The sequence below is a fragment of the Lonchura striata genome, chromosome 1 (assembly GCF_050655825.1).
Source record: "Lonchura striata isolate lonStrDom1 chromosome 1, ASM5065582v1, whole genome shotgun sequence".
NCBI classification, from domain to species: domain Eukaryota; kingdom Metazoa; phylum Chordata; class Aves; order Passeriformes; family Estrildidae; genus Lonchura; species Lonchura striata.
In genome coordinates, this window is record NC_140703.1 from 83,191,654 (window position 1) to 83,216,220 (window position 24,567).

Below are 24,567 nucleotides of genomic sequence, written 5' to 3' on the forward strand. Positions count from 1 at the left end.
CATTTGTGTCCAACAGCTGAGTTTAAAGACAGTCAGAATTAGGTATGTTGAACGAATTAAGAGATTTGGGAAGACTAGAAACATAGCATGTGGGCATGAACAGATAATGTAACTGCATTGCACAGCTGACCTGCCTGTTATGCTTAAGGAATAGAATTGAATGCAGGACTAGGAAGGAATGAGTTTAAATATTAAAGAGAGGCCAAAAAGACTCATTAAAATATGAACAATTTTTATTACACATTTGCTAGTAATCCAGCCTACTTTTAATGAACAGATACAGCAAATTGCTGACAATGTTCAATAAAATACAAAATACAATTTTTATGGCATTGATAGCAGTTTTTTATAAAAGCAAGTCACTGTTGGTATATTTTCGAGTACAATCTTCATAATATTCAGAACAACACTTTTATAAAGCATTTTCTCATTGCTGAGGGCTATAGTAAAATTTGTATGAGTATTGCTTATGTGTGTGCAATTCTGAACTGTGATAAGTAGGATCAGATATCAAACTCAACTATGCTAATTTATATCCACTGGAGGTCAGATCTAGAAGCAACTATCCTCCCACCCTCATTGAATTCCCCATATTATTAATTTAATAATAGCACTTCTTCAGCAGTCTAAGCACATAGGGTTTTTTCAATGCACTTATGAAAACACAAGTTGTATTCCAGCTGTGTGTGACAACTGTGCACAAGGTTCTCTGCTTTTTGGATTTTGACTAGTCCTACAGTTATTAAATTCTTGCAGATTCTTAATGCCTTTTTCACAGGATCCAAAGTTGCAGAAAGCACTGAGTATTGGCCTGGGTTCTCCTCCTTATTAAGGCTCAGTCTCCTCTCAGTGTTTAGCAGAACAACCTGGCCTGATCTCCTCACCTACCTGAAACAACAAACCAACTTATCAAACACTACACTTGCTTTTCATCTGTCAGCACTTTTCTTCTGCATGTGTTTTCCACCAAATCCTTTCCCAGAGCTGTGAAGACCCTGTTTCTCTACTTCCACAGCTGCCACCTTGCTGATTTCAATCTGGATTTGGTCATTGCAGATCTCCCTGAGCTTCCTCCTCAGAAAGTCACTGCCCTCTCACACACTTTCCCTCTCTTGCCTCATCCCACTGTTCCACAGGCCTTCCTCCAGAAGCAGCCATCAGCAGCTCCACCTTCTCCTCCTCACTGAGCAGGCTCTTGCCCCTCCTTCTCAAGAAGGTTGCCTATGGATTGCATTACGCCTTAATTCTGCATCAAAGTATTTGCATGAATCATGTGAAAGATGGGTATTATTATTTTGTTTCATAGGCGATAGCTCAGTCAGCTGAATCCAGCACCATTTGGATTATGAATAGCACAACCATTAATACACTGTGGTATATGCTCCAACATCCGTTTTTTTCCAAAACAAATATTACTTGATTTCTGGTCTGATGCTTCATGTAATGACATACCAATTGGATAAGGAGTTTGTCTGATGTTTTTAAACCCTTGGCATTTTCCCCACCAAAAACTGTATTGTGGCTGTGAAGATACAGAGAGGCAGTTAGAAAGACTGAATTTTCATTGTCCTTTATTTTGCTAACCACTACAAAATTTTAAGCTTTTCTGCAAAAAGAAAATTTATTGTGCCCATAGAATCAAAATGAGTGTGCTGCTGACTGAGTGAGCATTTGATCGATGCAACACAGCAAAGCTAAAGAGACAGGCTGAGCAAGAGGTACAACGTTTTAAACCAAGGCAGTAACATTGTTATGCTTACTTTGTGAGGCACTATTTTATATAACAGATCCTAATTCCACTCTAGATGGGTAACTACTGTGAATTATAATTTTATTTTCCACTTAGTGGAGCCTATTGACTTGGACTAGCTCTTGCCAGAGAACCAGTTTTGTAATAAAGGCAGTAAATTCTGATTTTGTGCTTGTTTGATAATTGATAGTGAGGTGTCAGCAGCAGGAAAAAATTAAAGTTTTTTTTTCCTCTGCAAGTTATAAAAGATGGGTTGTAAGACAATGACTTTATGCTGAGTGTCTAAGGCATCTTTTACTAAAATGAGTTCAGCGACTCAGTGGAGGTTCTGCTCTGTTTGGGAAAGGTACGTGTGCAAGGCACGCCTGTTAACCAAGCATCCTTGGCCCCAGGCATAAATACAGAGATAGTTATTACACCGGCAAGGATTTTTCCCTCCCAGTGGAGACACAGTTTTTTTCGCAACACCAATTTTCCCTTATTGCTAAGACAGTGGGAAAAATAGGTGTCCATGGGTGTCAGTACACATGCTAGTTATAAATATATATGTTTATTATACTTGGAAAAAAGAGGCACAGTAATGAAAATGCCATGTAAACTTGACACTATTGAAGTATTTGTTTATCAACATCTTCCTGTATTTAACAAGGATTAAAATACAAACAATAGCCTTGGCCTTAACTAAGCTAGAGCCACAGCTCTAACAGATGGCTGTGCCAGACAGGCTTTCAGCACAGACCAGACCTGAGCACCTCACAGCAGATGATGTGGGAGCCCTCACGACAACCCACCAAGATCAGCAAGGGGAATTGCCCATGTGTAACCATGAAGCAGGGAGTGGAAACACAATCCAGCCGAGTAGCTGTGTGCTCACAGAAGACAAGGCTACCTCCTTTGAAGTGCCTTACAGAAATACATAGAGGATTAGGCCCAAAATTTAGTGAGATGTCAGAGGATGTCATGTTTCACTCTTGTGCCTTCTGCTGGACCAAATCTCCCAAAGTGATCTGTAGCAGAGCCAGGAGGTGAACCTAAGTACCACTGTGACTTTCCCTTTAAGGTCAACTTCCAGCACAGATTCTGTGAACTGGATGAACAAAATGAGCTCCAACTGCAAGAAGTCATACTAGTTCAACCATTTCCCAGTCCAGGGGTTTCTGTACATCCCATTTCAGAGTACTTGTGCCATTGTGACATGCCAAATGTCCTAGCCATTCTGTTATTTTTCTTTGATTATTCAGAAAATAATAATTTGACAAATGGGAATTGTATGACCCATACAGCAAATAGCTAACTGTGAAATTTCTATGGCTAATTGGCATCTGTTGTTAAAGTGCCAAATGCATATTTGCTCTCTGTAGGCCTTCCCACCTGTTACTCCATGGACCATCATACCATTTATATGCTGCCAACAAAGGGAAAGCTTCACTTTCAGGGTGATTTGGCTTTGTCAGAAAATTAAGGTATTAATTATTAAATGAATTTGTTACCCTAGTGAAAATTATGGCAGCAGAACAAGAGGATTGTGTTAAGGCCTGTTTTGTGCTACCTGCATGTTAGCTCCCATCTCCCCTAGGCTGCAGTAAAAGAACCATGAAGAGACGTCTTGAGTTTGCAGCACTTCCAATCCTTTGTCATCCTCCCAATGTCTTTCATTTCCTGTCCCTTCTTGCTCAGCCCTGTCATCCCAGGCTCACCACTGCTCTACCTCAGGAGAAACAGTACACAGAAGGCTTCAGGTTTTGGCTTTTTTTCTCTGATTCTGCCCACAGAGTACATCCACCACATAATGTCTAGGAATTATTTATGGGTTGTACTCCCAACTCCAAGATCATCCAAGAAACCTGGCTACTGCATCTGAATGCAATTCACTGACTTCCAAGGGTATAAGATGCCCAGGTGTTTTCTAAAATCTGCTGATATATGGAAGAGAGAATTTGAAAGAAGGTTAACAGACGTCAGTGGACTCTAAGGAGATTTCCTATAAACCACTGGCAATCAGGTTGGAGAGAAGGGGAGAGAGGAGGAGGAAGAGAGAGACAGGAGGGAAGCAGGTAGGCAAACTTGGTGACTTTGTTATTTATTTTCATCCTTTAAAAAAAATTGCAAAATTAAAGAAGAAAATACTTAGAAGGCAAGGTTTCCATAGGAAAAAAATATTTTATTTTTTTTAAGAACAAATTCAGTTTGAAACAGACGTGGAATGTGGTTTTCATAATTTTCATTTTCTGGGAACTAATTGTAATGTGGAACTAAAGCAGATTTCAAACTTATGACCGGCTACTTTAATATAGAATGAAACAAACAAACAAAACCAAAAAATAAAATTAAAAAAAAAAGAAAAAGAAAGAAGAAATTATTTATAACTCAAGCATAATACTGTGTTACTTACAAACTGAACAAAGAAATTCTTAAATAAATATTCATGGTACACAATTTCAGCACAAATATGCGGCAATTTGGCAACCTTTTATATAATTTTTTCCTCAATACAGTGCAAAGGGGAATGACACTGCCTTTAAACAAGCTGTAGCTAAATACATTGCAAAATTCAAATTTTATACAAAACATCTTGCTCAGACTTTATAAAAAACCAACATTGCTCTATATACACAATCTGGTTAAGAAAAGCCTTTTTTATCTTGTTTTCATGTGGGTTTTTAAATTATTTAAAAATGTGAATAAGGCTACTGTAACACCCCAAATCCATATACAGTAAATCTGAACCTATTTACAGCATCTTCACTTAGACATGATGGTGCAAATTCCAATTTGGGTGACTAGGGATGATCATACAAGCAAGGCATTTACAGTAACTTTTCAAAGCTGGACCAACGTCAAAGAAGGGAACAGTTGGTAGATTGTCATAATTCTGCACCAGACACAAAACAGACGCACAGTACATTTTTTTTTCAATTGGTTGCAGGTTGCTCTTGAGCAATTAGTCTGATTTTTTTTTCACAGTTTAGTATATAACTAGAATGTAGCCAACTGATGAAGCATAGATATGATTTAATAAAAATAAGAATCAGTAAGCCCATCTTTTCCCTTCCCCTCCCCCAAAATAAAATCTTAATGACTTACAAGAGAACCTTGTATGGATGGATTCATAGAAAAGAAGGGTTGTTGAAAAGAATTACATATGTACTGTAGTTAGTCACCATGGTAACCTTCCACAGAACCATGGGTTGTAATTTTTTTTGTTTTTTTGTTTCTCTCTTTTGGACGAACATCCCAACATTATCTTCAGGTTCAGAAAACAAAGAGAGTGATCATTTCTATGACAGATATTTTTATTTTTTCTTATTTTTTTAAATTTTTTTTTCTTTTCTTGCAGGTGCTCACCAGAGGTCTGAGAACCCTAAAATGCTGTTGCTACATTTTCTTTCCAAATCAGAAAGCGAAGTGTTACCATAGTAACATGACTATGTTAGAAATGTCTATTTGCATAGCACATATAAAAGTAGAGGGTTTTTTTTTTTTATCTCCTCCCTAGGGTGGGAGCTTTAGGGGAATAGCCATGCTAAAGAGAAAACTTTAACCTGAAACCCCCCTCTATGAACCTCAACAAAATCTACAGAACACATCAGCCTGTAAGGCAAGGGAAAACACAACACAGAAAATAAATGCCGGCACATCTTGTTGCTGTTAAATATGTGATGCAGTAACACTGAATTCCTGATATTTTGGACCTTATATTTTCTACTTTCCTCTTACAAGATGCTTTGGAATTTTTTTAAACTATGTTCTCACTGGTGGTTTAGGATAGCTGATTTTTTTTTCCAGAAGTATTTTATTTTTTAAAAAAATATGCGCATATGCATACATACATATACCTACGTATGCATATATACTTATATATGTGTGTATATACATAGACACACACACACACACATATATGTAAAATGATGACGAGTTAAGACTATGCGATTGCCGCAAATGAATTTCACATCTTCTGGTGTAGATTCTGTGCAATCTCAAAATATATATTAGTAAAAAAATCCAAACCAAAAGTAAGAAAGAATGAACAAAAGAAAAACTCTCACTTTATATCCCTTGTGTTCTATACACCTATTATAAATAAGACATATTTTCCTTCTCCATCTCAGTGTCATAATTTATTTTACTCTTACAGACTGCCAGAGGTTTGCCATATGTGCTTTAACATTGCAACAGAGCACCAATGAACTGCTGTGTCAGCCAGTACCTACACTCACTGTGCAGGGACAGCACTACAATAAGCCGAAGTGCCTAATGGGTCAGTCACAAAGAAATTCTGCCTTACTTTCAGAGATTAACAAGGTTCTGTGGTTTGTTGTTTTGTTGTTTTTTTTTTCCTCCACAACTTTATCAGTGATAGAATTATAGCTCATTTGACCCACTGGCTTATAATCATCTTGGGCACTTGGCTCTCAGTTGTTTTCTTAAATGCTTTCCCTGTGTTTAGTATAATGTGATAGTATAGCAGCTGAGTCTGCTTAAAAGTTATCCAAGGCAGACTATGTTTTTGCTACAGCTTCAAAGCTGTGTATTTTATTGCCAGTACCACAACAGCCCTGCCCCAATACCTCCTCAGTGGCCTGCTATTGTCTTGTCTTCTCCAGGCTTGTTGACTTACTAACAATACCCCTTTGTTCTACTGTATTGAAGGTACTATTTTTTTTTCTGCACACTGGTATTTGATAACTGTGAATTCCTTCAAATGCAGCCTTAATTCACTGCACATGTTATTGTGTTTCCTACTTGCCTCTTAAAACTTAGCATACCAAAGTGCTGTGCTACCTAAATGCATTTTTTTAAAATTCACAACTTCTATTTCTGAGGCAGCAATATTCAATTGCAACTTCAATTAGCCCTTCCCTCCACCACCCAGTCCTGCTCTTGACTTTGTTGACAGCCTAACTTTTTGGCTGGAAGGCTCCTTACTATCAAACACAATTTTTATAAATGCATTACCCATTTGAGTGAGGCTGCTGTAGCAGATGGATGGAGTGTGGATCTCCAAACATTAATGTTCCATTAGTGATTCAGGAGGTGGAGTGAAAGGAAATCTTATGTGAAGGATGGTAGAGCCTTGGATAACAGAAACAAATGGAACAGTGACGGACTAAAAGCAAGAGAACTTTAACAAGTCTTACTTAGACACCAAGGTCTGTGTGACAAATCCAGTACGCACTGAGAGAGACACACAAAAGTCAGAAGATTGCATTTCAAGCTTGATATATCCTAGAGCACCTTCCCAGGATGCCTAGAGCTATTAACATCCACGGATTGCTCCATCTTCCCTTGGCTTTTGTACATGCCTGAATGCCCACAGCACATGGCTTTGAGGATGATGAATGTAACAAAGTACAGCAATCAGAATGGGCATCTTCTACATGAAAGTCTTCCAGCTTTTAGTGAATACTTATTCACCGAGATAGGGATTCTACAGACTAGGTAAGCTGTCCAGCTCGCGTCGGTTCCTGGAGAAAGAGCTGTTGCCTTCTCCCCTCTGTGCTTAAGTCAATGCTAGCGCACAAGGCGTCATCACAAACCCCAACAGAAAGCATTTGACCAGTGAGTTTCCTCTACGACTCAACTGTACCACAGAGCTTGCTGTGTGTTCCTCAGACCTTGTAATAAATGTTTGCTGGACTCTGAGGAGGCATCTCTTGAACTATGTACACCGGATGTCCATAGTCGCCGCTGACCTTTTCATAGTGGGGGCAAAAGACACTGTCTGCAGTCCTTAGAGGAATGATAATGTCACTGGGCTCAGAACCATTGTTGTTGCCACTGCGTTTTGGGGTGGCTAATGTACTAAGTGATAGAGTTGTCGTGTGTTGCGGGGAATGCTTCCTGTGTCTTCTCCGGTACTTCAACAAAAGAACCACCAAAGTGATGATGATGACGATGAAAATGATGCACCCTGATGCAATCCCTGCAAATAAGGCCACCTCTGAACCCAGTATACTGGAATGCCCAGCCTTACTGCCATCTGTGCTAGATCCTGGAAAGAATGGAAATACAATAGACAAAAGTTATTGCCATCCTATGACCCATTTACGTCGCTTAAAAATGTGTAGAGTAAGCAAGACTGGAAGAATTAACTGACAGCTAAACTTTGACAAACCAATTACCCTGTTAGATAGCTAAATGCAAACAGCCGAAGTCAGCAATCAATATAAAGCAAGACTTTGTGCCTGTTGGTCTCACTTTTGTGTTGCTCCCAAACCACTCTGTTTCATACATCATCATCCATCAGTGGCGAGAACTGTCACTGACAAGGCAGCCTTTGATGCACACGGCATCTTTTAACAGATGCAGGCCAGCCCCAGGCACAAGAGAGGGGTGGGATACGACTGGAAGGGAAAATAACACAGGGAAATGACAATTCTCAGAACAACTGTTACTGTTCAGTGCCATACTGTTCCCTCTGCTATTTTATCTTTTGCATATTGACTTAAGTTAAACCATCCTTAGTGCCTCTTTACAGGGACTCCTCTCGCTTGGAAATGAAACTAAGGAGCTTGAGGCAGCATGGGAGACAGGCAGAACAGTTATGGCATGTCTGTTAGTATTAACTTACATTTACTTAAAAGAAAACAATACCACGCATTTGGTAGTCAGCAAAAGCTCATGTGCTGAACAGCCTGTTGAATATTTGCTGCCTATCACACCATCATATTATTTATCACAAAAATTACTCATTGACACTTTTTCACTTCTAAGTTTGAATGTATTTCCCTCCCTTGATGCTCATTCACAATGGAAAAATTATGCAGATGCTATATTCACATAATTGTTAATTCTCCCTATCAAAGCCTCTGCAGGGATCAGCTAAGCCACTCACTGTATCAAAGATTCATTAGCCCAGTAACTAAACACAGAGCTGGCAAGGAAAACTTGAGGCCTTTTTTGGGAAACCCAGAATCACCTGTCAGCAAAGTTTTTCTTTGTAGCATTGCTAGTAACTGAATTTTCTTCTGGACAGCTTAAGTCTTAAGAGTTAGGTTTTCTCTTGTTCACCCTATGACCTGAAGATATTTGTTTCGAAGAATCTATTTATTTTGTTTAGATAATTATTACAAAAAATAAAACCCCAAAACTTTACATTTAGTGGAAGACCAGCCATACATGTCTAGACTTCACATGGTCAGTTAAAACATCAGGACATTAATTATAGATGCCCTGAAATAAATGTTATAAATGGCTGTCAAGAACCACTTGATAATGTATTATGCGGGAAGAGAAAGAGACTCGTTCATCTGTTAGGGTACTAAATGTAAGGCAGCACTGACCACTGTAAAGTTGCTTAGCAAATGTCCTATCCAAAAATTTTCCTGTAAATGAGACATACTGTCAAAAGATGTAATTAACTTCCACAGCAGAGTGGAAGAGGGGAGAGAGCAGCTGTTGCCTAACTTGCAGCTCCCACACATTATCCACCGGAGCAATCAGAACTGGCTTTTGCTTCATCTCACAATGAAAACATTTATTTTTCTGGCATGTTAATAGTAAACTAAAACATTTGGGGACAAAGGAGGAAAAGATGTTCCAGGACAAAGTCCTACCACACTTACCTGAGTGGTCCTTCACAAAGGGGCTGGTGGTGGAACTCTTCCCATTGGTGCCAGCTTCCTGCTCAGGGCGCTTGGTGGGATCCGTGTGCCGGGGCTGCCCTGCTGAGTTGGGATCTGGGGAGAGAAAAGAGGACTCATGCAGCTTTGGCACTTGATGAAATGGAGCCTTACAAGCTGGCTCTAGGCACCTCGTGAGACACAAATGGTTTACCTTTTATACAAAGAACTAGGAGATACAAGAATGTAATTTTCCTTTTAAAGCAAAATGGTTATATTAGTTATTTCAGGTTTAAATTGTTAGGCCATCTGCAGAAACTATAGGGTCTCCTGTAATTGGCAAGAAAAGCTTTGCAGATGACATTTCAGTTTAACTGAGGAAGCTGATTGACTACTAAACCAACTTCTACTTAGAAGAATAATTCTTTCTTCCTGCACAATAGGTTATCTATATGTGAAAAGAGACAATGAACAAAAACCTCTCTGTAATCAGAATTCATAACAAGCAAACTATAGACATATTAGCTTCCCTCTTTTCAAGTATTTTAAATAATTCTGAGCAGCAGAGTTGTGGCTTTTGTTTTTAAAATAAAAATAAAAATGACTGAAACACACTACTCCCAGGTGACCTTTCCTTCTAGGAATCTCTCCTATGAACAGATCTTATTACACTAACCCTCCTTCTGTAGAAATCTGTCAGTAGCTGAGGAAGAGAAAATAGGCTGTGCTTTCAGACTGTAAGGGAGGAATGACCACACTAAGCTTGACTGGCTCTCTGCTCTATACTGCTAAAAGAAGCCTGAAAACTAAAAAGGACATTGAGACCGATCAAAGTGATTTCATGAAACAGCAGATGGTCTTTACCTTGTCCAACTTTCATGAGGATCTTCATGGTTTTTGTCTGGCACACCCCTCCCTCCTGGTTATCCAGGCCCTCCAAAGACCCATTTGATGTTGCTGATTAAAAATAAAAGAAAAATAAACAAAAATAAAAATAAATAAAAATCAGGAAATCAACAGGCAAAGTGATGTGAATATGAGTGTCTGAAAGCAGGGACCTTTCAATCTACCAGGACCTGGTTTTGTTGCTCAGGCTGACCTATGGAAAGTTGTGAAATGTTGAAAGCCAAAGGAATGAACACACTGGTAAGCTGTACAATATATACAAATGGAGGAATGTGTTATCAAGGTTTCAAATTTACCCAGCAGCCTTTTATTTTCCTATGCACAATTGACTGACTGACTTGGACAAAAACACACCATCTTGCTAAAAAGGTGATGGAGTCAGCTGAAAAGGAAGCTCTGGCAGGCTCAGAGGAGAAAAGCACTGAAAAATCACCCTTTTTTTCCCCCTCCCAACAGTATCTTTATAATCACCATGTTACACCTGCTTCCTCTATTACAAATCTCCTGCTGGAATAAGTGAACGCATACAAAAGACCCAGGTGAAAGCTAAGATTCTGAACTGATTGGAAAACCCATTTAATATTTTAAAGCACAAGCTCACTTTTCTCAGCATCGAGGAGCCTCTGCGGGGGCGGGTGGCGAAGGGGAGTTCGCTCTACTCTCAGGAAAACCTTTTAGCTCATACAAACAACGGGCTGCTTTCCCCTGTGTGGGGATTGTTCTTGCTTATCTAGGTGCCAGCTGGAGGCACGCGGTGCGGGCGCAGGCTGACACTCCCTTGGAGAGCCCACAGCGCTGAATCACGGCGCATGGGTGCGCCGCTGCTACCCCAGCCAGCTGCTGGTTGCAAAACAGCTGCTGGCGAAGGACTCAGCAGCTCCTCAGCAGCAGGTACTGCAGCCACTGCATTGCTCTTGAGGACTCGGCAGCTCCTCAGCAGCAGGCATTGCAGCCACTGCATTGCACTGGCCACCATGAGCAGGGCACAGCTGCAAACGGTGGGCTCTGGATTCACTATGCAGGGAATGAGCCGAGGGTTTTCCTACCCTGGTCGTCCTGGGGATGGAAGTTTCACTGTCATTTCTTGAGGCTGTTTATCTGAGGCCCAAAATAAACTTATGAGAGGGTGCACTGGGCCGCCAGTTGGAGAAAACAAATGGAAAATGGGATGTCAGGGAGCTCACTGCTTGGCATGAGCGTGGTGGTGAACTGCTTAAGCAGCACATGCCTCCCTCTGCCCCTCTCCTTTCAGCTTGTGGGCTTTACACTCTTCAGGTCTTTGTTTTTAATTCTCGCTCCTTCTCTTTCGCCTTCCTTGGGGATTTTCTTTCAAACGCAGTCTATGTATATTTCCTTTTTCCTTCACAATGTCTTCCTACCCCCATGGCAGTGTTTTTCTTGCTCTAATCTTCTCTCTAGCCGTAAAGATATAAACCCCATACTGCTGAGCCCTGCTTCATAGCCTTTGATCTGAGTCTTGTTTTTGTTCCACTTCTGACTCTTTTGTGACCAACTCGAATTACAGCCACCATACAAACTTCCCAAACTGTGCTTTCTTTTCCTAAGATTCCCTTCTCCTAATATGTGGTCCCTCCCAGTTCCTCTTCTTCGTGCCCCCCACCCCCGGTAAAAACATGACAATAGCTGTATGGCAAAATGACTTTTCAAAATACGAAAGAGCACGTTGACTAATTTAAGATAAAAGCTGATTTGAAATGTGTCACTGCATTGCCAGGCTTGGAAAATAATGGAGACATATAGTTTTGTTTTCTTTTGACTTTTTTTTTCCAGAGGGGGAAAAAAAAATCAATACCAAGAACCCATCCTGGACATAAATCAAATGTGTCTTTGCTGAAAGTGTTTTTTATGATCTATTTGCCAATGTACCAGCACAAGGACATAGAGAAAAAATGCAGTAAATAGAAATACCAAAGCTGAGCACCAACTGAATGTACAAATAATAAACACTGACTTTGTCTTGTGGTTTTGTTATTTGATTCTTTTTTTAATCGAGCCAAAGGGAATCACATTTCCTTAAACACCTTCTACTTGATTTTAATTGAATGGAATGCTGCTTCTTCTGAACACCAATGCCTTTTTATTCTTTAAAGGCCTATCCACTTAACCCATGGAGCAGGAGACCTCAACAGGATGCAGAGGATGCAGTCTGACCTCAGTACAGAACAAGAAAGTTAAGATGAAAAAAAAGAATGCAAAATTACTTCAAATACAGTCTGCAAATGGGAAGACCCAGATGTACAATGAGTCTGGTTGTGTGCCTACGCCAGCGCAATCCGCCTCGCTTGCTTGCTAAAAGAATGCTTTCATAGCTTTGATGTCAGATGAATGAATTTGCAGAAGTATTCACTTTTTCCACAGTTCTTCAAGGGATTTTAGGAAAGCCTACGTTGTAGCTCAGAGTACAGACTGCTACGTCCTGAGGAACAGGGAATTTTCAAAGAGAAGCATTTCAGTGACAAAGCAAGTTTCCTTCTCAGCTTTTCCTGTAATTAAACTGACAATTACCCAAGGCCACTGGAGGAAATTATTTTTTGAAATTCATTAAGACTATCGAAATACAACCTTGAGTATCCCTAGTGTACCAGGAAGAAAGTGGATAGCTTTAAACACATCGTTTTAAGCTTTGAAAAGCTTCACTGAGAAAAAGAAGTAATCTGGGACAGCAGAGAAAACACAGTTTCATAGTGCTAATGCCCCTTGACAGTGCAGTGTGCAGAAGTCAAACAAGGGAGTGAGTACAAAATATTCCTCAAACACTTGCTGCGGCCTTTCTATATTGATCTCCAAATGAAAATTACACCCACTGTCATTTCAGCTCCTCCACTGCATCCACAGCTCTGTGGGAAAGTGACCCAGAACTTGCAGCTCTGCTCACACTGAAAGGATATTAAAAAAAAAAAAAAAAAAAAAAAAAAAAAGGCATCCCAAATACAAGTTTTGGATTTAAGCATAAATGTAACACAAGTTCCTGGTACCCAGAATGGAAATGTTATCTTCCAGTGTGTTTATATAATTAGATTTTAAACTCTCCTTCCAATTTATTGTTATATACATATATATAAAGGAATTTTAAAAAATTTTGGTCTAAATATGGATATATTTTGAAGTCAGTAACTTAGATGAGCTACCATACAAAGCCCTCTGCTAAGAAGACTAAATACTTAGATATTAACATTAATAAACATAACTAATGATTAATATGAAGTTTCTCATTAGTGTTAGTATGTTCTCAGGATCCCACACTTCACTTTCTATTAATACAGCAATACATAGGAATGTAAAAGTAAGTAAAATGTTGCTAAACAGGTAGCAAAGTATTTTTAAATCTTTTGATGGTTAAATACCTCTGATTTTCTGAGACCTGTCCCGCTCCACTGGTGTCAACTGCAAAACTAATAATTACAGCCAAAACCATATTAAATTATTCAACAGTTTGTCCACACCTAAAAATAAACACATATAATTGTGCTAAAATCTCTACTAATTTTAAGACTTTCTAACAAAATTGTAATAACTTACAGACCATTTTTACAGAAGTTTATTAGACACTGTCTGTCTGCATTCTTTGAATACAACACCAGCTGCCATTTTATAAAGAATGCAAGTTTAGCTTTTCAACATTCAGAAAACACTTATCCGTTATGAAATTATGGTTTAAGAGTCTTGCTGATACACACTTACTTTAGAGAAGCTAGTATACATTTGCAGGTTCATACTACTTGAACATATCCTCCTCCATACACATGGGAGAAACTAAATTCACACCAAAACCCCTCATTCTGATCTGCCTCCCCCTCTTTGAAATACATGAATTGTGTAAAAACAAACAAAACCCCCAACAAAACAAACAAACAAAAAAGGCTGGAACGCATGTAAATCTATGTATAATGATTTACATTTATTTGCTTTTAAAAATCCACAAGAGCTGTTTATTGTACAAAGTGCATTAGTCATAAATGCAGAGGCAGGGAGTCAGTGAGCACAGCAGAATCAGCTGACAAGAACAGTTCCTGGCTATGATTCTTATACAGTCCCCATAGAGAGGAAGTAATATTACATTTTAATATGTCTTCATTTGATTGTTATTACTCTGCCTCCCAGGAGGCTACACCACTGCATGGATCATGGCTGTTTTCAACCTACCAGGTTGGTAACATTGCTCTAATCAGACAGAGAATTAAGCTGCTGGATTTGTGCCTGTATATAGCTTTTCATTCACAAAGAGATTAGAAATGAAGGCACAGCCAAAAAAATTCAACTTCCTTCACTCCTAAAAACACACATTAGTTAAAAAATGGAAAAAAATGCCATCACAATTACTTAAAACACCAACAGACAAAAATATCAGGCTTTTAATTCTGCTACACTTATTACCCACAGTTTGATGTTTTAGGATTATGAAAAACATTACCTATTTGCAAATTAAATAACATATGCTTTGAAGAAACACAACTTTAAAACACATCTATTTCTAGAGCTTGAACATGAAATGGACTACATAGCTGATGAGAGAAATGATGATCATCATATTTAATTTTCCTGTGAAAACTAAATGGACCTTAAACCACAGACTATAGGAATAAATGAGTGATGTCTACTGATGGGCAAGGGCAAAATTGATTTTGTCCCTCCTTAGTGTCCTGGAGAAAAAAAAAATCATATTAAAGACACGTCACTGATGAGTTCATGAAGAATTAATTGCTGCTGATGTGGATCTGTTAATAATAAATTGAGAATTACAGGTTTTTTAGGGGCAAATTAGTACTATCCAATAGTAGTGATTTTCACAGTTCTTGTTCATTAAATACTGCTTGAATTCTGCATCAGAAAATAGATTTATCAAAATCAGAATAAAAAAAAAATCAAATAATACTAGCCATTTCCATTTTTCCCCTGCTGTGCTTAGCAAAAGAATGAAAAAACAGCAGCAAAAACTGCACACAAGCTTTAGATCCAACAGTTGTAAGAAGTTACGCTTAAAGCAAAGTTGCACTCCATCTCACATGCACTCTCAGGATTACCAAGTACATGTAAAGTTTTTGAGAGTTTTTTATTTTATCAATTAATAGAACACTATTTTGGCCAGGCATCACTGTTTGTGCTCTGACTGCTTTCACCTGCTTTTGGTCCTTTTAACGATTCTCTTAGTAAGGCACTGAATAAATAATTCTTTTCCATACATTTAGATAATTTATGGGAGAGGTTTAAGAAGACCAGAAATCACACACTGCAAAATCACAAATCACTGATCACAACAGGGAGGTTGTTTCAAAACTACCCATGGATGAAATAACAAGATAGCTGAGAGAACAGAAAGAGTGTTTTAATTAAATGAAATTAAATTCTGTCCCCCAGCAACAATGCCAGATCTGCATGGAAATCTGAAACAAAAAAAAAATTTGTTCAGGCTTCTCACCAAAGAACAGGTAGTTTGGCACACATTACACTGGGTGAGCTGAAGAATATTTAGAGACGGGAAGAGAAATATGCTAGTTTCAAATAGTAGCAACTAATGTTTTCCCTTTTCTGTCAAAAAAAATAGATACTGAAACCTTCACTTTTTAAAAAAAATATTAAACTGTCTTCTGAAATGTAACCATCAGCAGTCCCAAATCTGGACTGTAAATACTAAAATGCAAATGCATTATGAATAGTTAAATGGAGTGCTCTTATGTGTTGACTGTGTTTTTAAACAACAGACAATAAAATCAAAACTTTCTACTGATCTTTTAGAGACAAAGAAATTATCTTAAAAAAAAAAACAAACAAAAAACCTGCTGAATTTGCTCAATATAACTTAGGACCCCAAGACTATAATGAGAAATGTATAAAAGCAGCTTACCAATAAATTTGATTTTTTATAATGTCGGTTTTTTTTAATTGCAAAGTCAAGATGGCAGAATTCTGAGGAGTTTTTCAGCCTAAAAAACATTAAAAAATTCTCATTCTACCTTATTCCACACATTGTTTCAAATTAAGATAATTTTTTTCCCTTAAACTAAGGCTTATGGAGTGTTTATAAGTAACCCTGATGCCAGCTTTTTCCCCTCTATCCACATGTGAGGCAGAACTTCAATGAGAGGGAAAGGACAAGAATTCTGTATTCTTCTTTTTCACTTTGCATTCTTGCTTTTTAAATTAAGTCCTATAACGCATGTCCCAGGATTTTTATATAAACAGGATCCACAAATTATGTTCTCTACAAGTAAGTACATAAGCAAGCAATAAACAGCAATACCCTCTCCAGTCAAGCTAAAACCAGAACAAAATAAAGTAAAATAAAAAGCAGGCCTCTTTTTGCCAGGAAGAAGCAAAGGCTCTGCAGTGAAACTCTGTAATTCACTTTTCTAACCACTGATCTGAAATGTGTCTTGTCCAACTGTGAATAGCATGACTTGTGGTACTTAGATGGGACTCATTATACGAGAGTATTTATATAATTCCCCATAATTCCCCATTCTCCACTTGTATTCATATGTTAAGAGAGGGACAGATTCTATTACTGTTTCAGGGATTTTTTGAGAGGGCAATGCAGAGGACATGATCAAGATGGAGCCAATTGGTTTTGTACTGTAATATACTTTGGTATATACCAGATGTATGATTCCAGGGACATCTCTGGAAATCCACAGACTCTCCTTCCCACATCTCATGTCATCTAACAGCACAAAACAGGGGGAGAGTTGTAAAGTTTCCTACAATCAGAATTACTTTATTAATTCCAGGGAGACATGGGACCAAGAAAGAAAAATATACATGGTAAAAAAAAAAAAAAAGCTGCTCATGTCAACAAAGTCTTTCCATAAAGGTAAAAAGAGACAGTGAGAGAGCTGAAAAGTATAAATAAAAACTGTGAATTCTCACTGGTTAATGCTGTCTATCTTTTTAAAAACACCATGATTTTCTCACTGAGTTAAGGAATACCACATTTGAAGTGTACCGAACAGTAAACTATTTGCTGAATTCTTATCCATTACTGAAGGTCACAGGTTCCACCCACCCACAACAAAATCCCACTTGCTTCACTGCTGTCAAGTGCAGTGCCCCTTTCCAAAACTCCCTGGGAATGATTTAGAGATTATATAAAAACAAACCAGAAAAGCATGTCAGTGCTGTATCACTATGAACGACAAGTCTTTCATTACAGTTAAGCATTTCTAAAAGAATTTCAGTTCTGTATTTCACATACTCAGAAATGTTGTCAGATAATGATCCACTGCACACATGGTTGCTTCTAGTTTACATAAACAAATTATATATTTGTGAGTGCTGAAGTAACTGTGGCAGATGTAAGCCCACTAATTATGATGTATTTAGTGTATACCCAAAAGTATGCATCTAAAACAGATTACTAGTTAGTTGACTTCAGCATTCACAAACAGGTGTTTTACGCAAATTTATCCCTCTCCCAGCATGCTACTGACTAAAGCTTCTCATGGATGGGGAGAAGTGTCTCCCACCACCACAGCAAGCTTTGCTTAACAGTTCAGCTGAACAGAACTAATAGAATTAGTTAGCATTCAAGTTACACTGATTGTTGCTAATGACAAGATGGCATGCTGGAAACAAAAGCAGAAGCTTTAACATTAAATGAGGACCTACTTTCTGTATCATACAAATTCAACTTCACTCTACAAGGATGTTCACCTGCTTTGAAAATCTCTGGGTTTTTGTCTGTGGCACTTGGGTAAGAAAGGGTTATAGTGAAAGTTCATATTAAATAAATAACAAACCTCTTGCTCATTCTACTGTCACTAATTGCATGCAATGATATTAATGACCCAGTAATTGCTATACGAGTAGCACTGAAGTGGAAAACATCATTTTGAGGCAGAGTTCATCTCTAGGTGGTAGGACTTCACCAGTGACTGAGTTAATGCCTAGTGACAGTTTAGAATATAACACTACAGATGAGAAAATGTGCCAGTCTCACAGCTATAACAGTTTAGATGGACATGATGTTATTTGCTTTGACCACACAGAGTCTAGGAGTAACCCCAATAAAGTACCACAGTCAGACTTTGCCCTGTTGATGAACCTCATTCCTTTCAGGGGAGATGCTCTGTACTATAACAATCTAGAGCAATTTTCCACATGTTTGCTTCAATAAAAGAATACCTTCATCTCCTGCTTTTACATGTAGCACAACAAAAGTGTGCTTTATTGCAAAACACAAAAAGCTATTTACATCATCTAACTATCCTTCAGCAACACAGAGTTTGGCACCTTAGTACTGAGATCAATTATGATACTATTGGATGACTGTACACTTGGCAAAGATGATCAGAAGTTAAGCACTGTTTTGACTGCAGTATGCTTATGTTTGTGTTTAAAGCTGTAAAATACCCACAAAGTAAACCTTAATGAGGGAACATTGCAGAAATAAAGTGATCTGAATTTCCACGGTTCTACAGGATCTCCTGTTCTAATACTTGCCATTAAGAAATTAAGAGGTTTAGCTTCTTTAGAAATTATCATGTAGGCACATCTTGGTTCATTTTAAGAAACTCCAGTGGGATATGCTAATTCCACCAGTGTTTGGAATTTTGAAAAAACACAACTAGACAGGCGAACTGACACTTTTAATACTTATGTTCATAGAGTTTTAAAAAATTCACTGGAGTCTTAACAGTATAACATTATTTAGGTTCATTTTTTTTTCCTGTTGCAATGAAAATTATTTTGCTAATGTCTTGATTCTGCTACCAAACCTGCTGTAGCAGCCTCTGGATGGCATGTGGAACCAACTTTCAGCAAAGGCTGGAGCCAAATACAGGGAAAGCAACTCTGCAAAAAAGCTGTGAGGGTCCTGGGGAACATCAAGTTGACCATGAGGCAGCAATGTGCCCTCGTGGCAAAGGAAGCAAACAGCTCTTGGGCTCGATCTGTAAGGGCACTGGCAGCTGGTTTGGGGAGGTGATCCTTCCACACCACTCTGAACTGGTGAGGCCACACCTGCAGAGCTGGGCGCAGTCACAGGCTCCTCACAACAAGACAGACATGGACTCACACGAGCAAGTGCAGTAAATGTTCATGAAGGTCATGAAGGAATGGGAGCACCTGCAGAGGAGGAGGGGCTGCATCCTTGGGGACACTCAAAACTCAGCTGGACACGGCTCTGGGCAACTGGCTGCAGGTGGGCTTACTTGAGCAAAGGCTTGAGCAGGGATGAGCTCCAGAGGTGCCATCCAAGCCAACCCATCCTGAAATTCTGCCATCAGCTGGGTTGTGGTAGTCTAAAACATTTATGTGCTGATATGAAATACTTGAAAAACAAATAATTTTAAGTTTTCCTGGCAGGATCTGGATTCAGAACTCTGTTTATCTCACAGCAGCCCAATGAGCACATAAGGACTACTTTACTGCTGCAGTTTAGTGATTTTTGCTGTCTTCATGTACCAAAGAGAAAACAGATAAATTCTGCTAACAAAGATCCAAACACACTTTTAAAAACAAGCCTTATCAGCTTAATACGGATTCTTCTCCAAGAACAGCTAAGACTACCTTAAGCCTAATCCTGCTTTTACTTCCAGAAAAATTTGCATTATTTCCTTGGGACTGAAAAAAGAAACTGGAAGACTGCCCATTAGGGCTTAGTTTTATAGTCTGATTTATCAGAAATAAATATTCTTCATCCAAAGTTTCCAGGATGGACTGAAGTCAGGAAAGAAAATCCAAACTGACATTTAACCATGGTTTTCAACCATTCCAGCCTTTTGTTTTAATTAATGCAGTTTTCAGACAGAAGTACATTTCCCTCCATTCCAGCTATGTAAAGACTTTAATGAGGCAAACAATTTAAAGACTTCAAAATGAGTTTTATTAAAGTCTTTATAAATCCTTATGCAGCTCCTCATCTTTAATTTTAGGACTTCAAATACTGCAATATGTAACACATATGATACAAGCAACTGTATAATCATTCCATTGATGAGCTAAATGATCATCACCAAACTTACATACAAAATAGAAATGAAATGTGTTTCAGTCTGGTAGTTCACTCTTAAGTTTCAGTTTAGACAGATATTTTCTTTATGCTTACTCATAGCAGGCCACATCTTTCCAATACACGCCCTCCTGATTTAAACAGTTACTCATATCCTGAATATAAAGGATAAAATACACACTCAGCGCATTCTTCTTCTGCATGTAGTCCTGTTAAGGATGTTTATGCAAATCTAAGAACATACACATTTTGGAGATCAGGGTTTAAGCTTTTTTTTTTTTTTTTTGCAAAGTACTATGAATACTACATACATAAAGACTTCTAAGGAGAATACTGCATCTTTCTTTGTGAATGCATTATATTTCCCATATTTGTAAACTGTTTCTGAGGAACTATGAAAGCAAGATATAAAAATAGCTACTAAAACTATTAAACAGCTTCTTATGAAATTTTAAAATCTGTTAAATTCTTAAGTACTTCCTGAATAATTTTTTCTTTCAGTCTGAACAATTATTCTTCATTTTCATCTGATGCCATATCTATTCAGAATACTTGCGGGGGTGTGGGGGAAGATAACTGTATTTTTTCCACAACATGCCATCAATTAACAAACTGAGAATTCGTATCTTTCATTTCCTTCCCTTAGGAATAGAGACATAATAACATATTTCCTGTTGAACTATCTCTGTCTACTTTAAAGGAGATAAACGATTGGTATTGCCTAGGTAATGGCACTGAATATGAACAAAGTCCATCAATATAAAATAGCCTTATTCTCTTACAAGACCTGTGTGGTCTGGGACAAAACCCCAAAGGACCATGACTCCATTAATCCTGCAGGTCTTAGACTCTGTTAGAAATCTGAAGCTGCACAGACAGTGATTTTTCTCTCTAATAATATTATTTGTATAAGCTGTATTTATATTTCATTCAACAAGAGCTAAGTGGTATTGCTGATACATCCCTTAAAAGACTCTTCAGCAATGTCAAAGACTGACCTCTGGATATCATTTTACACTAAGGAGAAATTATTTATCTAATTTTCTGAGGAAGGATAATGAGAAAGGGAAGAAAAAAGTGATCTTTGTACAAATGGAATCAGAGTGACTATTATCGCACTGGCTTTCATTAACACCATCACCACAAAAAAAAAAAAAAAAACCAAAAAAAACCCCAAACAACCCAAACCAGTAGATTTCAGGACCACAGAGTCTTTAACAGAAACCAGAAAAAATATCTTTGTTGTAAAAGTAAAGGAATTGAATTTCTGATACAGTATTTGTTCGTGTTTTGGCTAGCTTGGCATTAACAAAGGAAAACCTGTTTACTGTGTGCTTTTGGGCAGCTTTCACTAGGTGATTTGGAGGTTGCAGGGGGCTGCAGGCTGAAATCTGCCTCAGAATGTTTTCAGAATGCCCAGCCAGACAGATTAGGCAGCACTTAAACTGGTCAGAATACTAAAATAACATTTTAATATAAATCTATTTGGTCTTGCAAAGAGATTTATTCTTCCCAGCTGGGCCATATTTCAGGGCACAATCTATATTGTCCTTTAATATGTTCTTCCTCAGACAGTTATTGCCCTTTAATTGTAACAGAATGACAAAGTGAAAACATAAAAAGCCTTGTGATTTTTTTCAAACACAGCTAATGCTAAAGTTTCAGAATGACTGTTTTGATTTTAAAAGCCACAGTACTATTAAAGCAGTTATCCAAAATATAGTGCTACTAGCCAGTACAAACCTTTAAATCAGTCAGGGATCAAATATATATAAATATACGTTTTTTAATTTAAGCCAGAAGCCAATTATGTAAGTGGGTCACTTGAAAAAAAGTTGACAAAAAAACATTTAAGGAAAGCTGCATATTCAATTTTGCCAACGTCAAAGCCAATGAGCATCATCAGCTCAGCAAACTCAGCTAATGAGGTCCAGGCAGAGCAAGCCTTATAGAAGAATCTTTCAGAGAACCATTCTGTAGCGCCTTCCCAGTCCCAAGTCACTCTATTACAAATTTGGAACAGGTGAAGACTTCATTGCAGGTGACTTATTTTTTTAATGTTGATGATGTCAGCCCATAAACTTCACTTATGCAAAAGAAGAGATGGCATGAAATATGTGCTTGCTTGGCCAAACTACCTAAGGAGCTTGACGGTGGCTTGGAGGCAGGCGGCACTGCTCCCTTCCCTCTGGCAAAGCTTCCCACAGGCTTCCCCCAGCACAAACCCAGTGTATCACCAGGTGCTCTAGGCCCTCTGACTAAAGGCCAAGTTTACTGGGAAGGGTTCAGGATGACTCCTGTACACCAAGAGTAAGCACCTTTGGTATATGACATACACTTGAATTATGCTAATGCATCTCTCACAAACAAGAAGAATCTGCATCTTAGAGGGGTGCTGAAGCAGTGGCACCATGACCCAAGTACTTGCACATCAAGTACTGAGTATCTCCTCAGTAGTGAGAATATACTCACTGCTTTTTCTGAGCAATTCACAACAGCAGAATATTATTCCCTAACCATGCAAAGACATAAAAAGACTTTTTAATGCAAACATCACAGTTGCAAATCTTCATATCCTTCTGCTCAAATTTGCCCTTCACATGGATATTTATGTTGTTGGGCATGATGTATCTTCCTTCATGCATTTGGCTGAGGATTTCCTTAGACACTTATGGTATGTTAGCTAAATGGTTACATATTTTAGGATAATCAAACATTAATACTTCTGAGATCTCAAGTACATTTGACCTTCTCCAGTTCTGCTGAAAAGAAATAGGTAACTAGAAAAATGAATCTACTCATTTCCGAGGAACGAAAAATTGATGATAGTAAAGAAGGGAAAAGCAAGGACACTCTGTAACATCATTTAGTCACTTTCACAATACCATTCAGTATCGTCTTTCCAATTACTGCTGTTCATAGAATTAACTCTTTGGATACTGATAGTCATACTGAGAAATGTCTTGCCAAGAAATGGGTTGCTTTTGTTTTTATTTATTAAAGTACCGCTAAATGTAAAAACAGATATGACAAACTTACCCACACTTTTACTTTTTAAAAAATCAGGAATTGTGAAATGAGAAGATTTTATATGCCTAGGCTTAGAGAAGTACTGAATAGAAAAGATCTTCTGCTACACCTATCATGAATACATCTGGATGATATAAAAATTATGGCTTGAAGAATTCCTGTGCAATCACATGTCTCTAAAGGGCTCACGATGCTGCTTCATCTTATGTTAAAATCCATCCCAAAAGGACTAACCCCCTAATATAAATAGAGATTTTACTGTTTAATACAGCTCCACAAACCACATAGTATTACCTTAGAAAAACAAACTCTGTTTTCAAATAATGGCAAGACGATAAAGGTGCATGAAAATGCACAAAACATTTAAAGGGCTGACAACAGCTACCAGCATAAACAGCGTGAGATTAGGCTGTAGGCACAGCCACAGCAAGAGCTGCAAAGATGCTGAGCTCAGTGAGCTCTTGTGTGAGGTTTGTTTGATGCCACTTAGTTGAGGGAATGCAAGATCCTAAAATACTTCAAAATCAAAAGCTGGCACATAAAATGCATCATTGCCTTAATTTCACTGCTTTTCCACCCCTCAAAAAACCCCAACAAAACAAGCAAGGCAAAGTGCATGGACAGACGGACGGACGGAAGGAAGGAAGGAAGGGAAAGAATTACAGGTCTATAAATAGGAATATATGCTAACAATTTAAAGCCTGATTTGCATACATGACTAAGATGCATTTTATTACTTATAGAAATGACAGCAAATGTCCTGACTACCAGAACTTGCACTGACAAGGCTGTGTCATGAGCTTTTGAATACAAACTAATAAAACCCTACCTAGCTCCAGTACTCTCTCAAATGGTGTCCTAGCTGAGCACTGGCCTAGTTTTCTACGCCTCTTAGTGCTTCTGAGACCAGCATCACTGAGTTTATTATTTTCTCCTTGAATAACAGGAAGGTGAGGGTTTTAGCTTCAGGATGGCTGGGTTTTCAAAGGTGGGGTGCTTTTTTCTCCAGCCTATTAAAATGTATGGGGGTACCCTTGGCTGAAGCTCAGTCAGTATTCCAGCAACAGTGGTAAGTTAGCCATTTGTTTATGTCACAATGAGTAGGAAAAATAATACCCTGAGGCACTCCAGTATTATTGCTAGGCCAGTGTGATTTTTGAGCATTAGACTGAAGGAGGAGTAAGTTCTTTCAACCAAGTTATGCTGTAATCTTCCAGGAAATGCAACGTCTATTATGTCTTATTGCTATAATGAAATAATTATACAAAACTAATGAAAATGAGACGTACTTAATAATTCTCTGGGTAAATCCATGACATAGATATGACAGAACTGACAGTGCATCAGAAAGC

At 38.2% G+C, this 24,567-nt stretch overlaps 1 protein-coding gene across 1 annotated transcript in view; it reads right to left on the reverse strand.

Moving 5' to 3' along the window:
* Positions 1 to 216: 216 nt before the first annotated feature.
* Positions 217 to 24,567, reverse strand: part of EFNB2 (ephrin B2) — a 48,899-nt gene continuing 24,548 nt past the window's right edge. The window contains exons 3-5 of the mRNA XM_021530224.4: positions 10,177 to 10,269; positions 9,316 to 9,429; positions 217 to 7,742 (exon numbers count right to left, since the gene is read on the reverse strand). Of these exons, the coding sequence (XP_021385899.1) occupies positions 7,360 to 7,742; positions 9,316 to 9,429; positions 10,177 to 10,269 (590 nt within the window). The 3' untranslated portion in view covers positions 217 to 7,359. The remainder of the gene's footprint in view (positions 7,743 to 9,315; positions 9,430 to 10,176; positions 10,270 to 24,567) is intronic.